An 18,164-nucleotide genomic window follows, 5' to 3' on the forward strand; every position below is an offset into this window, starting at 1 on the left:
TAAATGAAGAGATTTGTGTTCAGATCAAAATTCTAATGTAGCTTGTAATTCTTCAAGTATATCTCATAATAAAAATGGTTCAGATTTTTTTATGCCAAATCAACAGTATTACAACATCAGAAGTTCTGACATTTTGATATTTTAAATCAGCTCAGCCTCTTGGAATTCTGCAGATTTGTTTTGTGATCACCCTTTGACTCCACAAGTGAGGCCCCTGCTGCTTCTCCAAACCTCCACAGGCCCTGGACCACTTCTGTGCACCTCAGTCATGATTCTGCCCAACATCCCACGGAAATTCACTTGAGTCCAAGTAAATCATCAGGGACTTTAACAGTCGGTGGAAGTTCAAGTTTAAACACTTAATAGCGTCACTTCACTCTTGATGCATTGGGGAGTTTGGGAGATGGTAATCATTTTTAAATGCTCATTAGATATGAAGTTGACATCTGTTTAGTACAACAAAGAATTCCCTCTTCTCCCAACCTCAGCCCTGCTACAGCTATACACACACACAAGTATGACCCCTCAGGTTTTCAAACAGCCATTTGTTTTCAGTTATATTAATTATACTCAGGAATGAATTAATGGCTTTACTTATTTTGCACTAAACAATCATTAAGATATCCTCCGATTTAAAAAAATCAAAACCAAACAAGTTATAACTCAAAGTTGAATTTAAGTTAGAAATTTAGTTCCCATGTCTTACACACTTACTGACACACTAGGCAAAGACGGTACAAACAAAGACAGTACAAACGTCCTGCGGACACCAGAGAAGCCCCAAGGAAAACATGATACGGTTAATGCAGACCTCTGAGCAGTCGCCACACCCTAGAAAGTGGTCTATCTGGTAGAACACATTTTTGCAAACTCTAAAACACTCAAATACTATTTTTACTCTCGTGTAACGGTAATTTAGTCTTACTGAGGGGTGCTTGCAAGGTAACCAGGAAGCAGAGATATGCTAAAAGGGTGCTAAGTTTCATTCTCTATGTCTTGGCTGTGGAAGGCATCTACACCTCTGAGGCCACCAATAACTAGCACAGCTGAGCACATCCTTGGAGACATATTATCAATGGCACTAACATAGTGATCGTGATTCAGAATTTTTTGAACAGTGAAAACTGATCATTTGGATGATGGAGAGAAAACTTAGAGATTATCAGGAACAACCTCTTCTTTTTACAAAGGAGGAAATTGAGGTTCAAAGAGGAAAAGCAACTGGCCCAAGGTCACACAGATAGAAGGCACCAGGTGCAGAACTGTCACTCAGACTCCCCTCTCCTAGGGCAGAGCTGTCTCCTGTACAATGTGCTGTACCTGCCAGGTGAATATTGCAGAATCTCCTAGGCTAGCGTCATGTTGACATCCTCCAATCCCTATCGTCCTTATTTCCCTTAAAACCACTGTAGTAAAAATTGATAGTTAACCTTCCTGTTCACAGCTCTATGTAAATGAGGCTCCGATAAACTACACCAATGTAGCCACTGACAAGGGAGTGATCCATGGCTTGGGGAAAGTGCTGGAAATTCAGAAGAATAGATGTGACATTAACGACACTACTATCGTACGAGTAAGTTCTATCCAAGACCAATGATGTAACTAAAGAGTGTTGGCTTATTTTTTATAATTTTGAAAGCCTGGGACTCATCTATCAGAGTATCTCAATTCAGTTCAAAAAACCACTAAAGGAACATCTCTAAGAGCATACTTGGTTGTGGGTCTACAGAAATAAATAAGACATGACCCTTGCCCTCAATGGGCTCACAGTCTAGTGCCTTGTGTGCCTTGGAAAGGCTGCCTGAAGGGTTGTGTTGAGCAGGATTTCAAAGCCATGGTCTTCCTCAAGAGGAAAATGTGTCATGCCCAGCATAGGCATAGGGAAGGAGCCCTGTACACCCATGGGCAGGGTTGGGCCCACCATCATCTACCAGGAGAGAAAATATGGAAATGGATCATTTCAGTATAATATAGGACAAGTAACTGAGACTTTTTACTCCATGAGATGGTATAGGTTCTCTCAGTAATAATGATAACTGTTAACATCTGTTGGGCACTTTTTATGTGCTAGGCACTGCTCCAAACATTTTACATGTATTAACTCATGGAATCCTCACAACACCCTACAGAGTAAGCACTATCACTCTGCCCATTTTGCAGATGGGGAAAATGAGCCATAGAGAGATTAAGTGACACCCCCAGGTTCACAGAGCTACCAAGTGGCAAAGAAGGAGTTCAAGTCCAGGCAGTCTGGCCCCAGAGCGAGAGCTGTGAATGACCAAGCTATACCATCCATAGGTGCCAAGTTAAGAACTAGTCACATTGGCCTCCTCCTGTTTTGCAACAGGCTGATACTTTTAAAATGTTTGTTATTCTTCACCTGCAAATCTTTGTCTCATGACAGTGGGTATTATCTCCATGCTGACCTCTCAGTTGGACAGTGTGCCCCTAGGGCTGGGGGCACTGTGGGTGATGCATTCTTTAATCTCACAGTCTGGCCCAATTCACTAAATAGCGGGTTTTCAATAAATGAGAGTTGGTGTTAAAGGAATTAGGATTTAATTGAGTTAAGACTCGCACATGTTACAAAATTACATGCATCTGAAATGTATAGTGGAGAAAGTGATGCTCCAATGTCCATGACCCGAAGTAGCTGAAGTGTTTGGCTCAAAGGACAGGAAAGAGGTTAGCCAGATGAGCTTCTGATTTGCATTTCTATAGCCTGAAACCTTCAGCCTCAAGTCTGGAAAATATTTGCAGCCTTGTTTTGATTAAAAGTAATAACCATGAAATACTCACTTTGCCTCTGTGTTTTACCAAGGGAAAGTGTGGAAAGTGTCCCCAGCCGCCCATCTGCCCATTTGGAACTAAACCGCTAGTAAGTATTTCTTTGATATCTTCTTTGATAAAACTGTTTCTGGATCACAGGAAGGTCTGAATTAGAAAGTGAGTCTCCAGCACACCTCATTTCACTGCCCTCCTTCCTTCACTGGGTTTTAATTTAATCTCACCTTCTTAATCTTGTATGCATCTTTCTAAAGTCTTGAATCCACTGTTTTGAACCAAAGCAAATTTGAACCAAATTTTTATTAATAAATAAATAGAAACAGGAGCTCATCTCAATCAGCGCCCAATGGAAGAAGGGATTTTTCAGTTTCTACATCTTTCATATCCCAGTAGCTGGTTGAGGACAGGAGCAGGAAATCTTATCAGAGGAAGTGGACTTCACAGAAACACTGTTTCAAGCCTTGAGGAGTCCCACCTTCCTGATTCCCTTTATGGTTGAAGTTATAACTAACTTTCGCAAAGAAACACATGACAGACTTGGGGGGCGATACACATATCTCTGAATGAATGACCTGTCTATGTTTCTTATACCTGTTTACAGGAAAAAAGTGCTTCAGAGGATCCAACAATTACAAAGGATCAACACACACGCACCTTCCATGGCACAATCGCAATTTATGACAATAACAATGCTGACTCTTCTTACTTGAGTTTGCATTTACTCTTGTATAAGTCTTTGTAAACAGCTTTAATCCTGCCTCAGACCAGGCAACCATCAACCAATAAATAAAAAGAAACTAAGTCTCAGTTCAATGTGGAGGGTTGGGAAGATGCTTTTATCTGAGATACTCTATGATTCTTCCTAACCTGAATTAATCTTCTAAAGAAAAGTTCTGTTTATGGAGTATCACTTTAAGGGATAATTATCTGCATTTTGCCACCTAGTATTCTGGCAGCCAACATTTCAATGTTGCATTTTCTTTTTTATGAAGCAGCTCCAAGAAGCCAACCCCCTCCCTTTCCAGAACATTTCAATTAGAGAGACAGCAATGTATCACCCACCCCCTTGCTTTCAGAGATTGGAAAGCTTTGTCCTAACTGAAAAGCTAATATTAATATAATTGCTGTTATTTCATAGGGCCAAGAGATGAGGAGATGTCTCTATACCATTTATTTCATGGGCAGGCGATCCCCGTTCTTAGGGTGCCAGCCAAAGTGTGTGAAAACCGTCATTGTGAGTATAACAATTTAATAAGCCTTCTAACAATGGCAGTAATATTGAGAAACATGATCATATGCTATACTTTTCAAAGTGCTTTTGCATGGATTCCTTCTGCCATCTTGCCTTCCTTCTCATTATTTTTAAATATTTATTTATTTAGCTGCATCAGGTCTTAGTTGCAGCATATGAGACCTTCACTGCATCATGTAGGATCTTTCGTTGTGGCACATGGGCTCTCTAGTTCTGGTGCATGAGCTGAGTTGCCCCATGATATGTGGGATCTTAGTTCCCTGACCAGGGCTGAAACCCACATGCCTTGCATTACAAGGCGGATTCTTAACCAGTGGACCTCCAGGGAAGTCCCCTCATTATCTCCATTACAGTGGTCACTCAAAATAGCCAGAGTAGCACTAAAACTCAGGATAGCCCTACAAGTCAGTACATTGGTGACAGCTGCAATTTTCAGTCTCATGATGAAGAAACAGAGGGACCAGGAGGCTAAGAGGATCTTCCTGTTCTCACAAGAAAGGGAAAGAGACAGGAAATGGGCAACTCCCTAAAGCAAGAACAGGGGCGCCTGGTCATTTAGAAAAGTGGAACCCCAGGGCTAGGGACCTCTCGGCTGTGGCTTTGGAATCTGCAGGTAAATTCTCTATAACATCCTGTCCCGCTCCTTTCACAGAAGACACAGCCTCTGCCAATCCTAGAGGCAAGTGATTCAGCTGTTAAGTTGTGGAGCATGCAGCTGCAGGAGATGTTGTGTTTTAGTGCACTCAAGAATAAAAGCAGGCCCAAGCAAGCAGATAATCCTGCAGGGCTTCCCGGAAATAAGAGTCATTATAGAACATCAGGGGTCTCACCTGCCTCCCAACCTTCAGTACCAGATGAAATAACACAACACACAGAGGCCAGGTTTGGGGATGGCCAGGGCCCCTCCCAGGTGGCTCAGTGGTAAAGAATCCGCCTGCAATGCAGGAGACATGGGTTCCATCCCTGGGTCGGGAAGATCCCCTGCAGAAGGAAATGGCAACCCGCTCCAGTATTCTTGCCTGGGAAATCCCATGGACAGAGGAGTCTGGCAGACTACAGTCTATGGAGTCGCAAAGAGTCGGAGACCACTTAGCGACTAAACAACAACAGGGCCCATTTGGCATCACCTACATGACTCTTTCTTCCTGCTGCCCCTCCTCCCTTCTCACTTTTCTTCACCCTCTCTTCCTGCTTGCCTTTTTCCTTCAGGTCCTTCCTAGCTCTTCAGCAGAAGCTTCCATGCTGGTGCTGGCACCCGTGGAAATTGCATGCCCCCTGCCCCGTTCTTGGGGGATGCTGTCCCCGTCCCTTATAACCATTCCACATGTTTAAGGCTACGGGCACGCATCCAGTCCCGCCTGCAAGATGTCCACACTGTGGCTGGACACGTCCAAAGGACAGCGGTATGGCCCTGTCCCCACCCAGCCTGGCCCTTCTGTTTCAGACAAGAGAATGCTGCGCGGGCTACTTTGGCCCCCAGTGCCAGCCTTGCCCAGGGAAACCTGAGAACGTCTGCTTCGGAAATGGGATCTGCTTGGACGGAGTCAATGGCACAGGCGTGTGTGAGTGTGGGCGGGGCTTCAGCGGGACGGCCTGTGAGACCTGCGCTGAGGGCAAGTACGGCATCCACTGCGACCAAGGTGCGTACCCCACCACCCCCAGCGGGCTCCCCAAACCAACCGGAAGTGCAGGAGGAAAGAGTCTAAATACGTGCTCCCTAACCAGCTGGTGTCCAGGGCAGGCTGGAATCCACACCCCACCACCTCGCCCCCGCCGCCATTATCATGTAAATTACAAGAACTTCCGTGTTGTGTAATTTGCACTGGCAGAAACTCCAAACATTTTCTGTACTGACTAACCTGCATCTACCAGCCCACTCCAGTCTGCTCATTGACATTGTCCAACCCACCCATGTTTCTGTATTAGTCTGTGGGCCCTGGTCTCTGTGGTTACACTCAGTTTTGGACATTGTGTGATTGTTTGAAAATCAACTCTGTGCACATTATCTCATTTAATCCACACGGAAACCATATATACTGGAGTGTTCATGCCCCCTTTTTACAAATGAAGACTTAAGGCAAAGAGGTTGAATGACTTCCCCCAACGTCACACCTGGTGAGATTTGAATGCACACCCTGCTGCCCTCCAAAGCCTTGTTCTTGAATCAGGCCCTTTATGTGATGGTCACTCTATTGATCCACACAGCCAGCCACATGCTTTATGTTGTTTTTACGAAAATTGTGATCTGTTTTAGCTAAGTCACCTGCAGTCTCTCACCCTGACTTTCTTGTGGCCAGGGGCACACACTTATGAGGGGGCTGACAGGAAAGAAGGGATTTTCTAATCCATGATGGGAAAACAAAGCATTTTTTCTACCTTCTATTGAGAGTCATGCGTGTGACCTGGCTATCACTGTTTTCTCATCAGCCAGCCCAAGCCAGACAAAATCAATATATAATTGAATCATTATAATTGGGCTGTATAATATGTAATTGGCATTACTGTGCTGATTTTTTCTGTGTTATATGGGAGAATTATATACTTGCATTTATGCAGGATTTCCTAACCTAGGATCCACAGATGATCCTCACAGGGCCCAGCAAACCCCCAAGGCTGAATGCTTTTTTCTGAGAAAGGCATCCTTAGCTTTCTTCCAGTTCCTAAAGACACTCACCACACTGCTGCATAACAAAGGAATCTGCATTTCTGTGTAGTCAATGAAGGCAGTGCCTCGCCAGGTTTATAGGATCCTAGCAGACTTCTCTCTGAAACCTACTCCTAGGGAATAAACATGGTTCCATCCCAAGGGATCCCACATAACCTTGGCTCCTCTGATAACCTGAGCCAAGGACGCTCTCACACTGCTTGGGTCACTGCCCCGCAGTGCTACACAGTCCCCAAAGGGTGGTCTTTGTTGAAGCACAACCTGTTTCACCATTTAGCACACTCCTATGCCCCCTGCCCTTCCTGGGAATCCAATCCCTTCCCGCACCCACCCATTAGTGACACTAATTATCTGGAAGTGGACTGGAGAATTCAAATGCAGAAGTGAACCTTTGTAGTAAATCAAAAGTGAGTTATTGAACACAGGTCAAAAACCTGACAATGCATGGCTGTGTTTCCACTTAGTGTGTACTTGTGTCCATGGGAGATGCAATCAAGGACTCTTGGGTGATGGTTCCTGCGACTGTGACGTGGGCTGGCGAGGAGTGAAATGTGACAGTGGTAAGAGCCAACCTTCTGGTACTTGTGATCTGTTCTCTATTTTTTCCTCCTAAAACGGAAATGGCATCTTCATTTCTTTCTTTGGCAATAATTCCTACTGGCAGCAAAAATAGTTTGTAAAATAAAAGCATTAAAAAGAAAATAAAAATTATTCATACTCCCAAGGCAGGGAGAAAACTATCATTAGTATTTCATATTGGCCTTCCAGCCTTTTTCTAGGTATAGACATGTGTATGGGGCCATGCTCTGCACACAGTTTTGTGAGTCTCTCACTTCACATAATATATATGATCAATATCTTTTCATGTGAATAAATACATAGAGAAATATCATTTTTTCTTAATTTCTATATAATATCCGATCATCAGACTGTGTTAGTGGCTCAGTCGTGTCTGACTCTTTGCAACACCATGGACTGTACCCCACCAGGTTCCTCTGTCCATGGAATCTTCCAGGCAGGAATACTGGAGTGGGTAGCCATTCTGTTTACCATGTTCTTAAAATTAGTTTTCTGCTATCATAAACAATGCTGCAAAGACTATTTCATTCATATATATATATATATATATATATATATATATATTCATGCATATGTGTGTATATATTCATATATATTTGCATTTATCTTATTAATCCATTTGGTTAGATTCCTTGAGATGGAATTTCTGAGTTAGCAGTTGGTACTTTGGGGGAAAAGTTTGCTACTTATTGCCAAGAGATTATATCAATTTATTTCCCACTCTCAGTAGGGTCTGAGCCAGTCCATTTTCCTGAACCCTCCCCCTTCCTACTGCACTGATGATTCCTTATGTGTCCCTGTGAGAGTGATGAGGAGAGAAAATTTCACACAGAAAGAAGCTTATGGAAAAGCCCAAAGATGTGGGGGAGTTCTGCACATCTACAGAACCACAGGATTGCAGGATGAGAGGAATATAGGGGCAAAGAGGAACGTGGAATGAGAACAGGCTAGAAATGTGGGCAGGAGTCAGGTCATGGAAGCCTAAGGGTGATGGACCTTCTGCTGAAGCTTCCTGTTGGGAAGCCTTTTAAGGGTTTTGAGCAAGTCAGCAGTATGGTGTGATTTGTGTTTTAGAAAGGTCATTCTGACACTGGACTGGAGAAATTACCCCTGGAAGCAGGTATCAGAGAGTCCCCCTCTTCTGGGGCGGGAGCTAGAGAGGAGTCACAGGTGCCTGACAGCCCAATGAAAGCTCCAGGGATATGGAGTTATCAGAAAGAGTGTCTTTGCCCAAAACTTCAGGTGATGCTAAAAATCAGGGTAACACAGATTTCATTGAAAAGCTAAAGTTGGAAGTGTAAATGGTCGCAAGCCAAGGAGATACCCTAGAACAGATGTAAAATGCTGGTGTTCCAAGCAAGGGTTTAGAGGGTCTGGGAGAGGGAAGTAGGGAGCAATGGGGTCACATAAACAGGAAGACAGCCTGGGGGAATCCCTGAAATAGAGCAAGACAAAAGTGACAGCCAAGGATAATCAGGAGGTCATCTGTTGTATCATAAACTATCCTCGTGTGCACAGGAGGACCAACAACGTTTAAAGGACAGGGAACAACCTGGAGGCTGCACAGGTTTTCAGGAGGCAGTTAACAAAAATCTGAACCAAGGTGGTGGCCTGACTGTGGCAGGGAAAATGAAGACACTTAATTGCCAAATGAGTTAAAATCAAGAGCACGAGGTGACTAGAGATACAGAAGAAAGGAAGAGGGAGGGAGGGGTCCACTGTGTAGATGATGGGCAAGTTCTGGAAGAGTCCAGCTTAGGGGCAGGAGGGTGAGATTGAGGGGCGGGAGAACACCCAGGTGGAGATTCCCAGGAGGTATTAGCTCACTCATTCATTCATCAGACACATGGAGCTCCTGCTGGAGGACACGGCAATGAGTAGTGTGTGGTCCCTGCCCCAGCAGCCGGCAGTCTGGGGAAAATGTGGGTTTCCAGACAGTCACTGTAGAGCAGATGTGAGTGTGTGGGTGGAAGTCTCAAGAGTGAGGCCAAGGCTGGAGACATAGGTGTCATTAAGCAGGTGGAGGTGTATTTGTGCCATGAGGGGAAGAAAGCGGGGCCAACGATGAACCACCAGACTCATCTTCTTCCTGCTTTCTCTACTGTGGAGAAAGACCCCAGTCCACCCCCGCCTGCTCACCCAGTCTTGGAGCCACCCTCTCAGCCTCCCCCTGCTCTGTCCCTAGTACCATAGGTGAACTATTTCAGCTCCTTCCTTCTGCTGTTCCTCTCACCAGTACCCTTGTGATCCATCTCTTTGCCTTCTGTCACATTTTCCTCCATTCCATTCTTCACGCTGCTGCCACACAGAACCATCTAAAGCATAGATGTCTTGGTCTGTTCAGGCTATAACAAAGTACCATAGACTGAGTGGCTTATAAACAACAGAAAGTTATTTTGTTCTGGAGGCTAGCATTCAGAATCAGGGTGCCAGCATGGCTGGGTTCTGGTGACGGCCCTCTTCTGGGTTGTAGAGGGCTGTCTTCCCACGTGATGGCAGAAGGGGCAAGGGAACTCTCCAGGGTCTCACTTATAAGGACATTAGTTTCATTCATGAAGATTCCACACTCATGACCTAATCACCTAAGTCCCCACCTTCAAGTACAAACATATTACAGATTACATTTCAAAGTATGAACTGGGGACAGGGGACATAAACATCTTGACTAGTATTATTTCCCACCCACGCCCCAGGACTTAGTGACCTGCTGTGATTCTCCATTGCTTCCAGGAGGAGAAATTTCATTGCCTATAGGAAAAACACCTTAGGAGGGTGTTCAGTTCAGTCACTCAGTCATGTCAGACTCTTTGCAACCGCATGGACTGCAGCACCCCAGACCTTCCTGTCCATCACCAACTCCCAGAGTTTACTCAAACTCATGTCCATTGAGTCAGTTATGTCATCCAACCATCTCATCCTTTGTTGTCCCCTTCTCCTCCCACCTTCCATCTTTCCCAGCATCAGGGTCTTTTCCAATGAGTCAGTTCCTTGGATCAGGTGGCCAAAGTATTGGAGTTTCAGCTTCAGCATCAGTACTTCCAATGGATATTCAGGACTGATTTCCTTTAGGATGGACTGGTTGGATCTCCTTGCAGTCCAAGGGACTCTTAACAGTCTTCTTCAACACCACAGTTCAAAAGCATCAATTCTTCGGCTCTCAGCTTTCTTTATAGTCCAACTCTCATATCCATACATGACTACTGGAAAAACCATAGCTTTGACTAGATGGAACTTTGTCAGCAAAGTAATATCTCTGCTTTTTAATATGCTGTCTAGGTTGGTCATAACTTTTCTTCCAAGGAGCAAGCATCTTAATTTCATGGCTACAGTCACCATCTGCAGTGATTTTGGAGCCCCCAAAAATATAAAGTCTCTCACTGTTTCTACTGTTTCCCCATCTACTTGTCATGAAGTGATGGGACCAGATGCCATGATCTTAGTTTTCTGAATGTTGAGTTTTAAGCCAACCTTTTCCCTCTCCTCTTTCACTTTCATCAAGAGGTTCTTTAGTTCTTCTTCACTTTCTGCCATAAGGGTGGTATCATCTGCATATCTGAGGTTATTGATATTTCTCCCAGGAATCTTGATTCCAGCTTGTGCTTCATCCAGCCCAGCATTTCTCATGATGTACTCTGCATATAAGTTAACTAAGCAGGGTGACAGTATACAGCCTTGATGTACTCCTTTCCCAATTTGGAACCAGTCTGTTGTTCCATGTCCGGTTCTAACTGTTGCTTCTTGACCTGCATACAGATTTCTCAGGAGACAGGTCAGGTGGCCTGGTATTCCCATCTCTTTCAGAATTTTCCACAGTTTATTGTGATCCACACAGTCAAAGGCTTTGGTGTAGTCAATAAAACAGAAGTAGATGTTTTTCTGGAACTCTCTTGCTTTTTCAGTGATCCAGCGGATGTCGGCAATTTGATCTCTGGTTCCTCTGCTTTTTCTAAATCCAGCTTGAACATCTGGAAGTTCATGGTTCACATACTGTTGAAGCCTGGCTTGGAGAATTTTGCATCACTTTACTAGCGTGTGAGATGAGTGCAATTGTGCGGTAGTTTGAGCATTCTTTGGCATTGCCTTTCTTTGGGATTGGAATGAAAACTGACCTTTTCCAGTCCTATAGCCACTGCTGAGTCTTCCAAATTTGCTGACATATTCAATGTAGCACTTTCACAACATCTTTTTAGGATTTGACATAGCTTAAGTGGAATTCCATCACCTCCACTAGCTTTGTTCTTAGTGATGCTTCCTAAAGCCCACTTGACTTTGCATTCCAGGATGTCTGGCTCTAGGTGAGTGATCACACTATCATAGTTATCTGGATCATAAAGATCTTTTTTGTATAGTTCTTCTGTATATTCTTACCACTTCTTCTTAATATCTTCTGTTTCTGTTAGGAGGGTGTAGTACAAAGCTATTTGCCAGTTGGCACTTGCCCAGTTTTCCAGCCTGATCTCCAGTGCACAGTCTGTACAAGGAGCACAATCTGTACAAGGAGCTTCAGCCTAGTAATGGAAATAAATGTTCAGTCATATTCAAAAAATTGCAATATAAGAGTGCAGAGTAAAGCACCTCTCCACCAGACTAGATTATCCTTTGTTCGAATGCAAACTCCCCACTCCCGAGTCATGTCAGACATCGTTAATTGGTTAATTGATCATTGCACTCTTCCCTCTGAGGTCAGATAGGGGCGCCACATCCTTCTCAAAAGAGCACACCACGTGGTCTCTATCAATTAACTGAATCAAAGGTCTAGAGCAGATTCCAGCAAGGGGGTCCTAAAAGGTGGCTGGGATTTCAGAAACAGAACAGAGAGAAAGAGATTTCCGGACTCAGGGACTAGCGCACATAAAGGCACAGAATGGCACTGCATCCACCTAGTTCATCGGAGTCTGTAAATGTTCCCTCTCACAGAAGCACGACCACTCTCACAGCCAGGCCTCTGTTTCAGGACCTTCTATATAATTTGGCCAGGCCTAACAGGATTTCTTTCCCAAAAGCTCTTAGCCTGAGCAACCAGCCCAGTGGGTACTTTTCCATCATCTCTAACAATTTCTTGCCTGATCCTCCCCTGCCAGGAAGTATGTTAGCTGGGCATCCAAGAATAAGAATGTAATATTGTTCCAGGAAACTTAGGAATTCATTCAGCAAATAGGTGGTGAGTACCTGCTGCATGCCAGGCTCTGGGCTATTTTTGCACATGCAAAACAACAACAACTTAATTATAATTAGGTATTTGCTTATTTGGGCTTCCCTGGTGGCTCAGCAGTAAAGAATACACTTGCCAGTGGTGATGGGGGTTGTGGGTTTGATCCCTGGATTGGGAAGATCCCCTAGAGAAGGAAATGGCAACCCACCCCAGTATTCTTGCCTGAGAAATCCCATAGATTGAGGAGCCTGGGGAGCTACAGTCCATGGGGTCACAAAAGAGTAGGACATATCTTAGTGACCAAACAAGAAATTTGCTTGTTTATATCACTCTGTAGCAAAATGATGGAAAAAAAGAATAAGGAACATAGAAGGTATAAACATTGGGTTGGCCAAAAAATTCATTTGGGGCCTTCCTAAGCTCTTACAAAAACCCACATGAACTTTGTGGCCAACCCAATAAAATAGGAAATTAAACCCCGGGGAGCAGTGTGCAGCCTCACCACCTAGCACACAGGAGACACTCCATCGGTGTATTTGACCTTCAGATTTGTCTCAGCTTCCTAGAAACCAAGGTAAAAGAGAACTTACATGGTCACATAGTTCCCATGATGTGTACCAGTTAACTTGTGAGGAACTAAATCATTTCCTATCACCAAGTACTAAAAGAATATTCTTGAGTGAGATTTATTTTAAAAAGTCTGACAGCATTTGGTTCTCTTTTTGCAGCGATCACAAAAGACAACTGCAACGGGACCTGCCACACCAGTGCCAAGTAGGTGCCCTCTGGCCACCTTTGGGAGTGATGCAAAGGAGATTTTTCCTAATAGTATGTGTTCACCAGACCCCATCTTTAGGGAAGAAGCTTCCTGAGACCATTTCTGAGGATTTATGATCAGATCAGATCAGATCAGTCACTCAGTTGTGTCCAACTCTTTGCGACCCCATGAATCGCAGCACGCCAGGCCTCCCTGTCCATCACCAACTCCCGGAGTTCACTGAGACTCACGTCCATCAAGTCAGTGATGCCATCCAGCCATCTCATCCTCTGTCGTCCCCTTCTCCTCCTGCCCCCAATCCCTCCAAGCATCAGAGTCTTTTCCAATGAGTCAACTCTTCGCATGAGGTGGCCAAAGTACTGGAGTTTCAGCTTTAGCATCATTCCTTCCAAAGAAATCCCAGGGCTGATTTAAGTAAAAACTAAAAATGAGGCCACCGTCAGTTTGCCAGATCCAGCCTTTTGAACAAGCTGCCCCCTGTGCTACCTGACACGTTGGCAGAGTGCCAGTTGTTACCCCCGTTCAAGCCACAGGGACCCTTTCACAGAAGCAGAGGGAGCCTGGTGGGCCTCCATTTCATCAAACCTTACTTGCAATTCACAGCCAAGCCTTCTGTCTTCATAAGTGAACTTCATATTCATAACACTCAGAGGAGCTAATGGGTTAATTCATTAAGAATCCAGAAGCTGGAGTTAGACTTGAATCAGCCTCTGTCGTTTCCATTGATTGTATAACCTTGATCCACTTATTTAAGGCCTCTAAGCCTTGGTCTCCTCATCTGTAAAATGGGAAGAATGATAGACCTACCGGTTAGGGCTACTGGATATTGTGTAGGTTACGTCAAATAGTGTGTGAAGTATAGGTTTGAGCACATAGGATGCTCTCTGAAGATGGGCAGCTGCCCTCCGTATCCTTGGACCAATGCCTCCATGTACACACTCTGTTGTTTGCCTGACAAGTGACTGCAGTTTTAGCTGCCCATGGCAGGGCTGTGCTAGGGATCAACTCTCCTCCCAAGCCTTAGGGAGGACCTCTGAGTGCCTCATGGGGCAGGAGCTGGGATCCTAGGGGGAAGGGTATTGTGAGTCCCATCCAGGCAGGAGGCGGGATGTTGTGCATTTTTCTGTAAACACCACTTGCCCTTTCTCTTGGCAGCTGTCTTCTCAATCTGGATGGCACAGCCTTGTGCAAATGTGCAGCAGGGTTCCAGGGGAATGGGACCATCTGCACAGGTAAGTAAGGAATTTGCTAGGTGGAGGGTAACCCAAGCTATTGAGAGATCTGTGTTTCTGCAGACTAACTGGGCAGCTGCAGGACTTCCCTGGTGGTCCTGTGGTTAAGACTTCATGCTGCCAATGCAAGGGGTGTGGATTCGATCCCTAGTCAGGGAACTAAGATCCCACTTGCCATGTGATGAGGCCAAAAATAAATAAATGGACAGCTGCTAATGAGCAGTGATGGGGAACCGGATGTGGTAGGGTGGCTGACCTCATTCAGGGGCAGGACACCTACTATTCACGGATTAGATGTGTTGGTTTTGGAACGTCCGGGGCCACTGCCCTGGTTCTCTTCTCTAAGTCTTGGCCACAATTGGAATCACCTGGAGAGCTTTAAAAATCATGGATTTGGCTGACCAAGGGTGTGGCATGGGCATGGGGACTCTGAAATGGGACACGAAGAGGCTTGAGCCCTGGTTCTTTTTCCCATTCCCCACATGGCCTTGGGTGGTCTCTAAACTACCCTTAAAGTAAACATAAAACTATGTCCCTTGCAGAGCAATTTGGGATGAAATGACCTCTCCACGTACAACAACAGAATGAGACAGCTGTCAAAAACAGCCCCGATGTTAGACTCCTTGGGTTCAAATCCATGTTCTTACACTTTGTGTTACCTGGGGACAGTTGCTTGACTGCTCTTTGCATCATTTTGTCATCTGTAAGTTGTAGGTCATAAGAGAATCTTGCTCAGTGGATTGTTGGATGGCAGCATGACTTAATTAATACCTGTGAACATTCCTGGAACAGAGCACTCAATAAATATGAGCTAACGCTCTTATGGTGACCAATACATATTCAGTGCTAGAAAAAAATGGAAACAGCATCATTTTCTCTTGACACTGTGTCCACGAGGGCTTCAGTCCAGACTGTGGTGGAGCTAGACAATGATTGCACCAGTTTGCTTTCTTTTTTTATTAATTAATTAAATTTGGGCTTGCGTTAGCTTTTTCTGGTTGTGGTGAGTGGGAGGCTACTCTCTAGCTGTGGTGCACAGGTTTCTTATTATGGTGGCTTCTCTTGTTGCAGAGCACAGGCTCTAGCACATGCGGGCTTCAGTACTTGTGGCACACGGGCTTAGTTGCCCTGCAGCACATGGAATCTTCCCAGAGCAGGGATTGGACCCATGTCCCTTGCTTTATAAAGCAGGTGGACGCTTAACCACTGGATCACCAGGGAAGTCCTCACCAATTTGCATTCTAGACCATCTGACCCTGGGGATTGTCTCAGGTGTTCCCTGAAGTAGGATGTGTTCAACATACCAGTGAAAACAATGGAAAGACAAGTAACTGTGATTTCTCTTGCCCCCTGTTTTTCGGGGAGATAGCAAAACGGCAGCTGTTATAAACAGTCCTGTCGTCAGACTCCCTGGGTTTAAGTCTATGTTCTTATAGTGTATGTTACCTGGGGACAGCTGCTTGACTTCTCTTTGCATCATTTTGTCATCTGTAAGTTAATATAATGCTCAATATTTCTATAAAACTTTCATATACATTATCCAAACCTGTGCATAAGCTTGTATGGGTGTACCCCAAAATTCATACTAATTAAGTCATTTGTCTAAAGTCACATGTTGAATGAAGGGCAAGCCAGGACTCATACACACACCTTGGGACTCCAGATCTTAGATCTACTTGGAATTGATTTTTGTATACATGCCTGCATACTCAGTCTCTTCAGTCTGTCCGACTCTTTGCAACCCTATGGACTGTAGCCCGCCAGGCTCCTCAGTCCATGGGATTCTCCAGACAAGAATACTGGAGTAGGTTGTCATGCCCTCCTCCAGGAATCGTCTCCACCCGGGGATCGAACCCATGTCTCCTGCTTTACAGGTGGATTCTTTACCACTGAGCCATCAGAGAAGCTCTTTTGTGTATATAGTGAGGTCCAAATTCATTCTTTCACATGTGGATATCTAATTGTCTCAGTATCAATTTTTAAAAAGATCATTCTTCCTGTGATGGAAATAACATATTGGCACCTTTGTGGCAAATCAGTTGACCACAGATGTTTGAGTTTATTTCTGGACTCTTAATTCCATATGGATCCTTCTGCCAGTTCCACTCTGTCTTTATTACTGAAGCTTTGTAGTAAGTTTTGAAATTAGGGAATGTGAGTCCTCCAACTCTGCTCTTTTTTTTAAAGATTGTTTTGACTGTTCTGGGCCCTTTGAATTGATATACAAGTTTTAGAATAATCTTGTCAGTTTTTGCAAAGAAATCAACTGGGATTTTGACAGATTGTGTTTAATCTGTAGATCAGATATAGGGAGTAATGTCACCTTAACAATATTAATTCTCTCCATCAATGAACATGGAACGTCTTTCTATTATTTAGGTTATCTTTTCTTTCTTTCCACAATGTTTGCAGATTGCAGAGTGTTTTATAATTTGTTAATGGAGTCCATCTTTTGATGCTATTGTAAGTGGACTTGTTTTCTTAATTTCATTTTCAGTTTGCTCATTGCTATGGTCTAGAAGTACAATTGATTTTTGACTGTTGATCCTGTGGCCTACAACATTGTTGAATTCAGTGATTCACTCTAATTCTTTTTAGTGGATTCTTCAGGATTTTCCATAGCACATCATGTTATCTGCAAATAGAAATGCCTTTACATATTTTCTAATCTGAATGCCTTTTATTTCTTTCTTGCCTAATTGCCCTGACCAGAACCTTCATTCAACACAGTGTTGAACAGAAGTGGTAAAAGCAGACCTACTTGCCTTATTCCTAATCATGGGAGAAAGCATTTGGTCTGCCATCATTAAGCACGATCTTAGCTGTGGGTTTTTCATAAGTGAAAAATGTCCTCTATCAGGTTAAGGAAGTTGCCTTCTATTCCTAGTCTATTGAGTGTTTTTATCATTAACAATATTGAATTTTGACAAAAGGCTTCACTCCTTATACTAGGATGATTGTGTTTTTGTCTTTCATTCTGTTGCTGTGCTCTATTACATTAATTGACTTGGGGGTTGTTAATCTTGTATTCCTATATTAGTACCTCTTTCTTATAGTATGTAATCACGTTTATATATTTCTAAATTTGACCTGCAAGTATTTTCTTGAGGATATTGAATCTATATTCATGAAGGATATTAGTCTATAGTTGTTTTGTGATAGCTTTTCCTGGTTTTGGTATCAGAGTAATACTGGTCTCATAGAATGAGTTGAGAGTCTTCCCTCCTCTTTCAGTTTTTAGGAGAGCATGTGAAATTTTGGTATTTATTAAATGTTTGGTAGAATTCACCAGTGACATCTAGTGCTTTGCATTCTTTTGAATTATCTATATTTAATCCAATGCCTGCCATTTTGAAGTAACTTCTATTTCTCAATCACTCAAGTAAAAACACATCAATTTTCCCCCTCCTCCTCTACTGCTCTGTGTCATCTTTCTCTTCTATAGCAATCAATGCCTGTGAGATCAGCAATGGAGGTTGCTCTGCCAAGGCTGTCTGTAAAAGAACCACCCCAGGAAGCCGGGTGTGTGTGTGCAAGGCAGGCTATACTGGCGATGGCATCGTGTGCATAGGTAGGTACCACCTCTCACCTGCGATTTCCAACTGCCTTTAGTTTTGACCCCTCGGTCAAGGTGCTGTCTGATCCTTCCACTTGCTTTCCATTTACTTGTTTTCCCTTGGCTGCTTATAAGCAATCGGATAGGAAATGCTTTCACACCA

At 43.9% G+C, this 18,164-nt stretch overlaps 1 protein-coding gene across 2 annotated transcripts in view; it reads left to right on the forward strand.

The window, feature by feature from the left end:
- STAB2 (stabilin 2) overlaps window positions 1–18,164 on the forward strand; it is a 172,172-nt gene that overhangs the window by 99,746 nt on the left and 54,262 nt on the right. For both annotated transcript variants that reach the window (XM_059886141.1, NM_001206679.2), the window contains 8 exons: window positions 1,445–1,573; window positions 2,822–2,878; window positions 3,926–4,021; window positions 5,484–5,679; window positions 7,169–7,264; window positions 13,164–13,209; window positions 14,369–14,445; window positions 17,891–18,016. In XM_059886141.1, the coding sequence (XP_059742124.1) occupies window positions 1,445–1,573; window positions 2,822–2,878; window positions 3,926–4,021; window positions 5,484–5,679; window positions 7,169–7,264; window positions 13,164–13,209; window positions 14,369–14,445; window positions 17,891–18,016 (823 nt within the window). The remainder of the gene's footprint in view (window positions 1–1,444; window positions 1,574–2,821; window positions 2,879–3,925; window positions 4,022–5,483; window positions 5,680–7,168; window positions 7,265–13,163; window positions 13,210–14,368; window positions 14,446–17,890; window positions 18,017–18,164) is intronic.

This window comes from Bos taurus, chromosome 5, assembly GCF_002263795.3.
Source record: "Bos taurus isolate L1 Dominette 01449 registration number 42190680 breed Hereford chromosome 5, ARS-UCD2.0, whole genome shotgun sequence".
Lineage (NCBI taxonomy): Eukaryota > Metazoa > Chordata > Mammalia > Artiodactyla > Bovidae > Bos > Bos taurus.